Raw genomic sequence first — 13,530 nt, forward strand, 5'->3', positions numbered from 1 at the left:
TGGCAAAGGGAGAAAGAGAGAGGGGCTGCCATGGGAGGTCCTCCTGGGCCAAGTCTAGGCGTACCGTACATCTAGCCATACATTTAGCCTACCCACGCTGCACTGGCCAGAAGTTAGCCACATGGCCACATTTAAAAGCAAGGAAGTCTGGGAAATGCAGTCTAGCTATGTAACGAAGAAGAAAGGGATACAGATTTCCTGAAGAGCCACAGTGGGGTAGAGAAAAGAGTCTGCAGCTTTAGATGGCGGTTCTTTCTCTTTCTCCTCTACTCACCAAGGATTTAAATCTGCTTCAACCAGGAGAATCATTTGCAGCAGGGTGTTGCAGTAATCCAGTTGAGAGATGACAGCAGCCTTCTCTGGAAGACTGTTCATACATCTGGGCTTGCCCAGAAGAGATCCTGTGAGATCAACATCCCATCCAGTTGGGGCCCTCTTCCACTCTCAAAAGCACCACAGTTGGGGATATTTTGGGAAATTATATAGTCACCCTAATCAGGGGATCGCCAGTGCAGAGAAGAGAATAGACCATTTTGCTAAGATGCACAATATTGCTGAAAAGAAGTCATGCAGCCACTGTTCCATAAAGACAGTATTTTCTTTTTTTTTTATTTTAAAATTCTGCATCTGAAAACACAGTATGACAGAAAGCATCTATATACACCTGCAGTGTTTTTGGTATGATACAGTATTTAATACATCCACTGTTTTCTGCAAAACATTTTGCTTTGTCAGACAGAAACAAATTCCCCTAGACAAAAAAATACAGCTAAGGCACAATTTTGTTGTTGTCATTTTTCTGCTAAACAAAAAGACAGAAAAGATGCAAGGATGGGAGGGTAGTGCAATCATTTCCGAGAATCACATTTTACCGTGAGTAAAAGCATTCGGATGACTGGAATTTTGATTACTGGTCAATTTCAGATAGTTTGATATCTCTTAAAATACTCCTTTAAATAAATAGCAAAATATCTACATCTTTCAGTGTGTGCCATTTGAATTCTCTCATTTTTTTTAAAACTTTATTTACAGATTCTCTTTTTTAAAATCAATACATTACAAAATATTTCTGTACAGTTTTATGCATATTATGATCTATAACAAAATAGTTATTTTTAAAAACTATATCACCACATGTCTTTGAAAAAAATGAGGGGGGACAGTAATAATTTATTGTAACGAGGCCTCTAAAACAAATACCTCAATAAACGATACTGACAACAACAGAATAATATTAAAAAGGGAAAAAAAAATGACAAGAAGGGTTACAAAGACGTCGGCGCTCAATTCCAGTGAAGTTCCTAGGAAAACCCTGGGCTAGCCTCCGGGCTCCACCGGCGCTGATACCATGGAAGGAGAAAGGACGGAGTCTGAGGCTAGTGATGGGGCAAACCCTCTGCGGACAGTCCCCACCCACGGGGGATACTTAATGCTATCACTTTCCAGCCAGGAAGGACGAAGAGATAAATTGGGAAACTCTCCTGATTTACCCTTGAACGAAGTACATAAAGTCACCGCGTCGGTGTTGGGGGTGGGGGATGCGACTGCTCGCCTTCCACCCGTAGTTAAGCCAGCCCCCCACAGCTGCCATCTGCTCGAGGTGGGCGCGGCAGGCGTCGGCCGGGGTGCGGGTGAGCACCCAAGCCTTCATGTTGCACATAGGAAACTAGAAGCACATTCTTCTTACGGACATTTGCCAGCGATTTCTATCGCCTCGCATCTGCACGCCACAGACCGGCAGCCCCTGGCTTAGGGGATGCTTGCAAGGGCTTCTGCTCTGTGATGTCGGTGGACATCTAAAGGAGAGGATGGTCAGCTTTCCAAAAATAATTTTAAGGCCACGTTTCAAAAAGGAGAAACCTAAGGCTTTTTTTTGGGGGGGGGGGTGGGGAAGTCGGAGGAAGAGGAGGACTGGAGAAGGTGGCACGAGGGAGGGGGCGATGAGAGGCGGAACCTGCTTGCTGTCGGCAGAGGCAGCGGGAGCGCTCCCACCCAGGAGAGGAGGAGAGGGCCACTTCTCCCTGCCTGGGGTTTGGCCAGCATGGAACCAAAGACAACGTGGGGGGGGGGGGGACGCAGGTGGCGTGTGAAAGCCCTCCTCGGACTTCCGAGGTCCTATACAGTATCTTGTTTGCAAGGTGAAAAAAAAACAACAAACTTCTAAGACAGGAGAGGGAGAGAAAGAATTTTGCATAGATTGTACATTCAGCTCAATGAGATTTTGGATGCCGTTATGCCCCCCCTCCCTGCCCTCCCCCCCAGGTAAACTTCTCAGCAGACACAATGAGGTAGCGCCTGTGGTAGAACCATGGGCAAAATAAGGTAACTGAGGCAGAAGCAAGAGGACATGACTGGCTAAAGCGTCCTGTGAGCAAACACGGCTCTGGCATGGTTTCCAGAGAAGCTTCCACTGATGTGGCAAGATGGTCACCGAGCCTTTGGGTTTGGAGAGTGCCAGGCTGAGTGACACCTGCCATCCTCCTCCTAGCCCTGCCCCTCTGCCTGGGTGTGGCTGGCATTCCAGAAGGCACGGACCGAGGCAGGTGGGGACCTCTGTGTGTAGACGGGACAGCAGCCGAGGTCTCCAAATCCCCTTCCTCTTTCTCTCAGCACACCCCGGTGGGCCGGAAGAGCTGAATAAGTCGTTCCCAACAGGAGACTTCCCCCTGGGGGCTTGCCTCTGAGAAGGGAATAACCACTAAGAGGTTCCCGCTCCCTCCAGAGTTCAGTATGAGCCATCGTCTTTGTCCTTCCCTAATGCCGGCTTTCCCCCCACCCGCCGGAGCAATGCCTAACTTCGTTTTAAATCACCTCTCCAGAAAGCAGAGGTTGCTGGCAGTTCACAGGCCGAGCTGCAGAATTTTTCATGGCTCACATTCTGTTAAAAACAAATGACAACATTTAAAAACCAGGGGCTCTCCTATAAAAATTCCATTTGTGGCTTCCCTTATGACATCGGAAGATTGTGTACACTATCTCTCACGCAACAAGGGCTGGAGTTGAGTAGCAGCTATGTGTCGTGTGCTCACCAGTACAGCGCAGTCCCCACCCCTCCCTCTCGTCTCACACCCGTCCGCCTCACCCATCTATACCAGTGGGCCCCAGATCTTTGTGACGCCTACCACGGAGCATGGCTTTGAGCTGGCGAGCCCTCCTTGCTGTCTGTAAAGCTAAGAGTGCCGACAACTGTTTCTAGTGTGCGATCCTTGGATGCTGCTTGGGGAGCGTGGAGCTGAGGCCTCCCTGAACTGGTTTGTGACAGGGGACTGTGCTCACACCTGCCTTACCCTCCCTCCCTTCCCAGCAGCCACTGCTTTCCTCTACTCTTACCTTCTGGGCAGAGATCAAGGTCCTGGCCCATCCCTAGTTGGCCTCCCCAAACCAGAGAGCGGGAAGGCAGCACGGCCCTCACCACGCAGGCACTACCCAGGACAGCTCAGACCTGCTTCTCCTAGTGTGCTCTTGATCACCTTCTCTAACGCCATTTCCATGTTAAAAGCTAAGTCACCAAAGGGAAACAGGGTCCAGAACAACTGCCCACCTTTTCAGAAAGGTCTTTTCCAAACAAAGGAACTGGTGCGCTTTTTAAAAGATGGGGGCCTGGGAATTGCTCCCTTTCTCCTTGGGGACATCCTGCTTCATCCTGGCGATGGGAAGTGGGGTCTGGGAAGGCTGCCTCCTGAGCTCGCCTTCCGTCTGAGCTGGGGTGGAAGGGAAATTGTAGGGTGCTTCTTCCTCCCTGCAAACCGAGACCCAAGTCCCACCTCGAAGCCCTCCTGAAGTCCCCAGGGACCCGGAGAGCCACCGGACCCCTGGGTGCCATGTCCCCTGCAGACTGTAATGGGGTTCCCAGAGACCACGGCCCCAGGCTCTTGAACTCCCCAGGCAGTCGAGGCGCAAGGGTGCCTGACCCGTCGCCCTCCAAAAAAGAAGTCATTCTCAGGCAGATTTTTAAAAAGTGAGTCAAAGTCTTTCCCCTGCAAAAACACCATCTTTTCTCCACTCATCTGTTTCAATTTCTCCTTTTTTTTTTTTTTTTTAAGCAAATGTCACATCTGCAAAGTTAGTCTCTGGTCCCCAAACAGAGAAGACAGAAGAAGACCCCATGTGGGTGCTCAGCTGCCTGAACCAGGTGGGGGTGAGTGGGGAGTGGAGCTGGAGGTCAAGGCTGGCCTTAGAAAGCCAGGTGTGCCGTTCCTCCCCCAGTCCCAGCACGGAAAACCGTGAGGAACGGCAGCGGGCACTGCCGAGGCCCGGGTCTGCACTTCGGGGTCACACTCCCAACAGCTGGGCCTGAGCTTCAAAGCCGCTGCAGGGAACACCAGGGAGACCGAGACTAGGTGGCGGGCAAGGAGAGGACAGGGCAGGGGGCCCCGGGGGCTTTCTCAGCCTGCTTAGGGATGCAGAGGCCTGGGGCCGAGCCAGGGCACGGCCGACTCCAGGCCCAGAGTTTGCAAAACCACCCCCAGACCAGTGGCTGACAATGGCTGGCCCCAGGGCTCTTCCCGCCAAGTGCAACCACCCTCTTCCCTCTAAGACCTCTGTTTTCCTTCTGGGCTGGGAAGGAGCCCCTTCCTTTCCCTCTCTGGATCATGGGAAGTTAGGGGCGTGGGGGCAAGCCCTCTGCAGCCAGCATGCTCTCCACTCACCAGTCTTGGGGTGGGGAGGGTGGTGGCTCAGACCTGACACCCCCTGAATTGGAGGGACAGATGAGGCGAACACCCCTGGAGGGGGAAAAGCGGGGCTCCGAGGCTCCCCAAGTCGCCCCTGCTTTTAGCCAGATGATGCTGGGCAAGGCTTTCTCTTCAGGGTGTCTGGCACCCTGCCTTTCCTCAGAGGACAAGGAGAATATGGGATGGACACACAGAAACCAAGAGAGAGACAGAGAGACTGGGAGTGGGGAGATGGGGAAGGGGGAGCTGGAGAGGTGGGGAGGGGGAGCTGGAGAGGTGGGGGTGGAGCTGGAGAGGTGGGGAAGGAGGAGCTGGAGATGTGGGGGTGGAGCTGGAGAGGTGGGGAAGGGGGAGCTGGAGAGGTGGGGAAGGGGGAGCTGGAGATGTGGGGGTGAAGCTGGAGAGGTGGGGAAGGGGGAGCTGGAGAGGTGGGGAAGGGGGAGCTGGAGAGGTGCAGAAGAGGGGCCTTTTGTTAACAAAGGCAGCTTTAGTGAGAGGACACAAATGACAAGCTGCAAAAACAGCACCTACTAATTAGTCATTGACTAAAACATAGAAATAATAAATATCTGAAGTGTCCCTCTGTCTCCTCTAGGGAACAAAGCAAGCTGCAGTACCTTCCAACCCAACGCTGGAGAGACGCAAGGCCTGGCTGGCCATGGTCAGGACATACTGCAGCCAGGGGCTTGACTTTCTGCGGGAATTCTGTCCTTGGGGAAGGAAGGGATGAAAAGAGCAAGGAAGGGCCTCCAGGGAAGGGCTCTCCGGTCTTAGCAAGTGTGGCCCTCAAGGGGGCCTGTGGCCAGCACCCCCTTCGGATGCAATTTAAATAATACTCTTTTTTAGTTTTGAAGCAACTGGATACTCCACCTTCCCACTTCTAGGCTGTAAGTAGGATGGGCCTGTTGGCACCGCAGATAAGGAAGGGCATGAATACAAGAACCAAATCTAGAATGGTTTTTTTTCTTCCTGGATGTGAAAAGTCTGGTCCATGCATTTTGGTCACTCCCAGCAGCACCGAGTGTGCAATTCCCAGATGTGAGAGCCTGACCTCATCAAGAAGGGCAGGCCACCAGTACTGCTGTACTGTCCAGCCCAGGAGTTTTACTCCAAACCTTCTCTTTGGAGTTCCATGGCTATAAGGACCCTAAGAGCTCATAGTCTTGGTCTCCCCCCATAAATAGCTAGCGGACTTGATGGTCATGGCCACGGCCATCATCATACTCCTGCTGCTGCATGGGCAGCCCTGAAGGAGGGCAGTTCCAGACCTCTGGAATGGGCAGTGGGCATCACACCTGTGGGTAGACCAGTCAGGCCAATCCGAAGGCTCTCCTGCTCAACTAGCTACCAAGGAGATGGCTCAACTCGAGCAGGGCCGGTGGGAGACTCTGAGCCCTCCCAGGGCTGCTGCCTCCCTGGGAAGGGCACGCAGCTCTGACGTTCAGGAGCCTGCCCGTTTCAGGGCCGGCGCCAGGATTTTCCAACAAAAGGAGCAGGGAGGTGAAGCTAAAGGGTAGGGGTGGAGATCAAACCCACCGTCTGGGCAGTGCTTTTCAAACTGGGTTTTGCAGAGCCCTTGGGTTCTGAAGAGGTACCTTAGGAGATGCCCTGGGCAGACGGACTGCCCAGTGGGCTAGGCTTCGAGAAAGAACCTCGCCTGCCCCAGCTTCAGCCAGCGCAGCTTAGATTTCATCTGCACCTTGAATTTCCCCCAAAGGCTGTGCCGAGTAGATGTTCTGCTGCTCAAATAAAAGTTTGGAAAATCACCTGTCTGAGGGGTAGGGTGGGGGTGGGGGTTCGGGTCTTCGGAGGGGGAGGAAGGAACCTGTTGTACTTGAGGATCAGGCAGAAGAGGTGAGACCACCACGTGCTGTGACTGAGCCATCCCCACCCCCAGACGCCAGCTGGCCCAACGCAAGTGGTCGGCAGAGCCTGTGTGGTGGCCTCCAATCCTCCCTGCTCCGTTCTTCTATGGCCAGGGGAGCCCCTGTTGCAAAAGGCAGCCCCTGGCGTGGGAAGGCAGGGTCCAGGCCCTACCGGCCCTGTGGCTGCTTTTCCGTTGAGATCCCGCCGCGGCCCAGGTGCGCCCGGTGCTACCTGAGGCGGCCATCGGGTTTGACGGCCCCCAGCTCCGACTTGGGGTCCGGGCTCGAGGAGCTCCAGGCCGTCTGGCTGCAGGTCTGCATGACCGGGCAGGCGGTAGGGCCCGTGGCGCAGATGTCCATGGTGGTCCACATGCCGCCCACCAGCGCATCCAGCCAGCCCTCCAGCGCCACGCCCGTGGACGCCGCGAGCCTCCGCGCCTGCTCCACCTGCCCGGGGCTGATGGGCAGGCTGAGCACGGGGTTCAGGCTCTGGAAGCTCTGCTCCATGTACGTGCTGCGGCTGGGCCCGCTGTGCAGCTTCAAGGCTTCCTCTGCAAGCCGAAGGGAACAAGGCATTATCAGCAGAGCCGTGGACCGGGTAGGCACCCCCACCCCAGGAAGTTCTTTCAGCTGCCCCATTGTATAGGGGAAGAAACCCAGCCTGCGGGGTCACTGCTGCAATAGAGATCTGACACCACTGTGTCCAGAGCAGGGCTTGCTCATTCATTCAACTCGACTCTCACAAGTCAGAATTCAGGACAGGCATTCATTTGTTCCGTACATATTTTTAAGCACCTCTTTTGCACGAGGCGTTCACTGAACACATATTTTATTCAACATTGACTCTCACTTCTTTATTTGATAAATGTTCATTAAGTGCCTACTAAATACCAGGCTCTATTTTATGCGGTGGAGTGAACCAGAGAGTCAGGGAGATGACAAAATAGTGGAGGGAGACAATAAAATAAAGAAATAAACCGAGGACATGAGGCAATTTCAGGCACTGATAAACAAAGGGAAGGGAACCGTAAGGGTGCTGGGCTAGAGAAAGGGTTAGCAAACTGCAGCCCTTGGGCCCAATCTGGCCCCCTGCCTGCTCTTGTAAATAAAGTTTTATTGAACACAGCTCTGCCATGTGTCCATATTGCCTGTGGCTGCCTTTGTGCTACCACAGTGGAGTTGAGCACAAGCAACAGAGACTGTGTGTGACTCGTAAAGTGGAAAGCATTTACCATGTGGCTCTTTATAGAAAAAAGTCTGCCAAAGCCTGGGTTGGAGAATGTCGGGGTGTTTATATTAATGGGATGGGCGGGGAAGACTTTTTTGAGGAGGAGACATTGACTGAGCACTGCTTAATGTGAAGAACCTGTGCGAAGACCCTGGGAAGAGAATCCGAAGGCAAAGGGAGCTGCAAACACAGAGCCTAATTAAGCATCTTCCTTCCGTCTATCACACAGGTTATGAATGCCAGAGCCAGGATTTCAATCCCGGTCTGGGGCCCTCACAGCCTGGCAAAGAACCCTGCTCTCAGCTGTTGGGGCCAGCCATGAACTCGGGATACGCTTCCTGTCAGTCTGTCTAAGGCACAGTTCATGAGCTGGTAACGGCCGAGTGACAATGAAAAGCCTGACACTTGGACCCAAGTGGGGTGGGGTGGCAGATCACACTAGTGCTTCTCACCGGGGCATGGGCACTGCAGTCAGCCGTGGGGGTTTGAGTCCCCATGCCCCCTGGCCAGGTGTGTGGCTTCTGACTTAAACTGAAACTCCCTGTGCCTCAGTTTCCTTATTAATGCAATGTGCACTGTGAATACCTTCCTCATAGCTCTGTTTGTGAGGACAAAATATGTGGATTCAAATAAAGTACTTAAAATGGTGCCTAGCATATATGAAGCACTCAGAAAAGTTGCACTAAGATTACTACTGCTGCTATTGTTAGTCCATAACCCTCACGTAGGCACTAAACTATAGGGCTGGTTTCCACCATCCCCATTTTACAGATGAAGAAACTGAGGCAGCTATAGTTAGATAAAGACCTGGGTTTAAATTCAGGACTGGCTGAACCCCCAGCCAGTGCTCATTATCATTAGACACTCAATGTAGGCTCATCCACCTGCTGGAAGCTAAAGCAACAGTTTTTCTGGCATCTGGGAGTCAGCCTTACAAAGACGCAATTTCTCCACCTGTAAAATGGAGATACTCATCCTTGCGCTAATCAGAGCCAGCAACAAGCATAAACAGAATATCAGAAGTTCATGTGCTTTTTAAATGGGAAAGCAATACACAAATGTTACTATAACCAGGGCAAAAGATGGGGGAGCAGAAAGTGTAAGAGTTTGGGCTGAAGGAAAGAAGGCAGAAGTTTGTATTTTGAAGAAGTTCCCACTAATTGTTTGTTTTCCTGCTAAATACAAAAATATATTTTACAAAAGTACTGGCCAATGATTCTGGTGAGTTGTGTTCTACCAAATCAGATTTTGCTATAGACAAGATAGACAGGACTAGAAGAAACCTCCTAATGAGATGATGTAGCAATCAGAAGACAACATTTCCTGTTTGTTTGACATTCACTATCAGCAGCAATGGCAGCTAGGAGCAGTGGGTGAATCCCCCCTGAATAATTATCAGGTTATTTTTTCCTAACATATGTGGTCCTGAGTGGAGAAGAGGGAGGAAAAAAGAGAAGTTGTCTGCCCTTCTAAAGCTTATCTATATTCAAAACAGACTTTTTATGAAAGGAAAGTCTTTCCTTCCACACTCAATACCCCCAGAAAGCTGAGGGGTTGGTGTGGCAGAAGGCTGGAAATTAAAATTCAATATTAAGTGTGGCCTTGACATCTGGGAGAAAGCAGGAGGGCTGTGAGTGGCCTATGGCAAGTTCCCCTCCCCATCGTGCTCCTGCAGATAAGGCCCCACACCCAATGACCCTCCTTATCATGGGGACCAAACAAGGAGCCTGCCCATCCCTGAGTAGTGGCTTTGGTTTCCTGCCAGCCCAAGGAATTATTCAAACAGGCCAATCATTCAACAGTGGGAACCAGGGGTCACCCCACCCATTTGTTACTACCAAGCCTCCCACAGCTCCTGGTGGGTCACTGTGCTCCCATGAGCATCCCCCGTGTTGCCCTGCATTGTGTGCAGTGTCCTCCTCCCCGGGATGTGAGTGCACATGACAAGTAAACTGCTGTTGATCTCATCTGTTCTGTGTTGGGTGTTCTGTGTTTGGTCAACCCCAGAACCCTAGGGTGGGAACCCCTCTCTCACCAATGGAATGCAGAGGAGGTGAACAAAATGGCTGGGCTCTGTGGTTTGCAGGGGAACAGGTGAGAGGAAGGAGGCAGCGATGCACTGAGCACGTTGTCTGACTTGCTATGGTTCAGCAAAGCTTCTCTCTTTTAGGCAGTCAGGAGCCACCGTGTTCATTAACCAGGCTGTTGCTCACATTTCCCTGATAGTTGCTGACAGAGTGGGCAGCTCCAGGACCATGTGCCAGGAGAACAGAATCTGCTCTCGTTGGTGTGGTTCCTAATTTCTCGACCACAACCTCTCAATTCCTCTATTGTGCAGAGGTGGAAAGCTGGGGAACGGGGGGAGATGCCCAAACAATCAAGCAGTTGCAAACTGACAAAAGGCAGGAAATTCAAAGTGAAAGGAGCAGCTAACAAACATTGGAATACTGAGAACCAAATATTGTAGTTGATGCAAAAAAAAAAAAAAAAGCCCTTATGAAAAATGAGGTTAATGTGGGAAATGCTATTACAGCATCAGCTCGCGGTGCTCGCCTCTATAATTAAATTTTCCTCAATTCCACCTCATCAGATTTCTTGAGATTACCAGGGACGCATCAATAGCAAATTACTCTTGATGAATCATTTTACAAATTGCATTGCTCCCACCTTCGTGTTTCTTGTCACTGGAACATCGTTAACAAATACAATTACTGATGAGGGGAGGGGGCTGCTTCAAAAGGTGTAAGGTTAGAATGACCCCTGGCTCATCCTGGGCATAGGTGGGAAGAGCCCTCCCTTCCTCAAAAATTCCAGAAGAAAAAGGGGAAAAGTCAGGGCCCAATGAATGGCCCCGGGGGTGATGACAGTGGGTTCACACCTCCTGTGTCTGCCCTACAGGTATACCTGCAGCAAGGAGAAGGCTGTCATTTCCATCCCTCTCCTCCACAACTGGCTTTGGCTTTTCAGGGAGGCCTAATCAAGGAGGCACTTGAGGCTCCAAATGGGTGAGCTCTGGCTAGTTCTGGGGGTGGGGGATAAAATGAGCTCTATATCATTCTGCTTGCTCAAAACAAAAACCTAACAGGAATCTGAGAACTTGTTTCAGAAGCTCATTTCTGAGGACTCTCGGGTCCTCTGCATCTGGGCCCCCTCCTCTTGCAGCACTGACTAAATGACACCCAGTCGGAATTCTTCTCAGCTAGCAGTGGCTGCAATGAGTTTCTAGCTTCTGGGCTTATGATCTGCAACATGGAGAAGAACAACTTCAAATACTGAGTGAGAGACCTGGAAATCCTATTTCTAGGACTCTATCTTAGGGATGCACCTGCATGTAAAATTTTATGTTCAAGAATAGTCCTTGCAGCATTATTTCTAACAACAACAATAAGGAAGCAAGCAAGGCTTATATACCCACCAATGAGGGAACAGATAAATAGATTGTGGTTTCTTAACCCAATGGAATACTATGCAGTTGGTAGATTTGGAAAGTGAAACGAGCAAGTTTCAGTACAAAGAAGATATTCCATTTTTGAAAAACAACAATGTTTTTGTGATTTCTGATGTATGTTTACATTATGTATTAGACATTGGAAAACCTCTAGAAGGATGCACTCTAAACTTTTGACAGTGGTTAACCTTTGAGTGGGGAGGCAGACATACACCTTGATGAAAAAAGAGGGGGAAATAGGAAAAAAATACTCTTTGGACAAAACAAAATTTTTAAAAAGGCAGTTATGTTAGAATTTTGATGAGAAAGATGAATTGCATCCCTTTCTCTGCCCTCCATGCCCAGTGGAAACCACTGTCCTGAATTTCATGTTAATAATTCCCTCATTTCCTTATAGTTTTCTACCAACACATAAATCCTTAATCCAACAAGCTTAATCCAACAAACTTTAAATAAATGCACCATGGTATATGATTTCTTCTGTTATTTTTTTCTTCAGTATTATGTTGTAGAGACTGGTCCAAGTCAACACATGTAGCTGTGCTTCATCCATGTGTGCAACTGAATGAACGGACCACAAATGGTTCATCCGTTCTAATGCTGGCCATCTGGGTTGCTGCTGGTTTTGTGCTGTTATGATTCTGTTATGAATATTTCTGCACGTCTCCAGGACATATACCTAGGGGTGGAACTGCCGTGTGAACGTTCAACTATACTAGGAAACGCTAAACCATTTTCCAAACTAGCTGTAGCAATTTACCCTCCCTCTGGCAGTGGCTGAGCATCCCATCCAACCTGACCAACATGTGGTACTGTCTAACCTTCAAACATTTCTCAAGACGGGAGTATGAAATGGAACTTCTTGTTTGCTTTAAATTTGTATTTCTTTCTTAATGAGGTTGAGCACCTCTTCATATGTGTGCAGGCCATTCATGCTCTCGCTCTCCTTTTTTTCCTCTTGAACTATTGGATGCCGACAAGCTTTTTCTGTAAATGGTCAGATAGTAAGTATTTTTGGCTTTGTGGGCTACAGTCTCTCTAGCAACTACTCAAGTCTGCTGTTGTAGCCACAGACACTATGTAAATGCGTGGGCATGACTGTTTCCATAAAACTTTATTTTCAAAAACAAGGGGTTGAATTTGGTCTGTGCCTTGCAGTTTGCGACTTATGATTGATCAGATTTCTTTATATAATTTGAATATAAGCACTTGGTTTTATGTGTCATCCATATCATCCACTAGTTTGATGAACAGAATTTCCTAATTTTAATTATTATTTTTTAAACAGTGGTCAAGATTTGCTAAAACTCAATCTCTGCCTGGTTTATTTCCTATCTTGTCTTCAATGTGAATAAGGACTTCTGGAAGTCCAATGGCAGCGCTTCAGCAGGTATCTAGTAAACAGATGCCACTTCAGGTAAAAAACTAGATGGTTCTTTATGGCACATGAGCAGGAAATAAGTACTGAGAGCAGGAATACTGCTCTCCAAGGCAAGCCACACGCCCCCACCTAGGAGCATTAGCAGCTGATGCTCTGGGGAGTGGGCTATTTTCCCCACGGAAACACTGGGAGTACTCACCTGGCTTGATGGGCTGCCTGTTGGCGAAGGTCAGAGGTGCAACGAGGAATTTGGTCTCTGCAACCGGCACCCAGTGGTGGAGAATTTTCACTGTCCAGACCCCAGGCCTCAGAGGCAAGTTCAAAGGGGGCTTGTAGTGGGTGAACTCGGCAGTGGACTCGATCAGGATGTCGTAGGTGGCTGCGATGACGTTGACGGGATCCACCCAGATGACGGTCACCGTCACGTTGGGCCCCTTCCCCCACTTCTGCATGCCCACCGGCTCATCCATGGGTCCCAGGAGACCCCCAAAGTTGCGGAACAGCCGCTCCTTGGCATCCCAGTCAGTGCCGACCTGGAACGGGAGAGCGAGTCCTGAAACCAGGGGCCTGAACCGGGGTGCTGGGTCCCAGAAAGACCCAGGACTCCGCTCGGTTGGCTTCTGACTCCCCACTTTACAGATGAGGAAACTGAGGCTCTGGTTAAGGCACCTGCCCAAGGTCGCACAGCTAGTGAGCAGAGGAACTGGAACTGGACCAGTTGGGAGGATTTCAGAGCATGATGCCACCTGTGACTGGTTCTCTGAGTGTGCTTTGAAAATAAACGCGTGTTGAACGAATGAATGAATGAAGAATGAATGAATGCATGCCCATGTGTGCCACTAGAAGTAAACATATGCCCTCACGCTCAACAAGTATAGATGGCTTCCACTTTAGTTCCCAGGCCTCCCAGATCACACACTTCCATTTAGGGGCAA

General features: G+C 50.0%; 1 protein-coding gene across 1 annotated transcript in view; it reads right to left on the reverse strand.

The window, feature by feature from the left end:
- Positions 1-579: 579 nt before the first annotated feature.
- The window catches only part of XYLT1 (xylosyltransferase 1), a 313,276-nt gene continuing 300,325 nt past the window's right edge, over positions 580-13,530 (reverse strand). Inside the window, exons 11-12 of the mRNA XM_012530405.2 lie at positions 12,795-13,128; positions 580-7,089 (exon numbers count right to left, since the gene is read on the reverse strand). Coding sequence (XP_012385859.2) covers positions 6,767-7,089; positions 12,795-13,128 — 657 coding nt within the window. The 3' untranslated portion in view covers positions 580-6,766. The remainder of the gene's footprint in view (positions 7,090-12,794; positions 13,129-13,530) is intronic.

Source organism: Dasypus novemcinctus, chromosome 23 (assembly GCF_030445035.2).
Source record: "Dasypus novemcinctus isolate mDasNov1 chromosome 23, mDasNov1.1.hap2, whole genome shotgun sequence".
Lineage (NCBI taxonomy): Eukaryota > Metazoa > Chordata > Mammalia > Cingulata > Dasypodidae > Dasypus > Dasypus novemcinctus.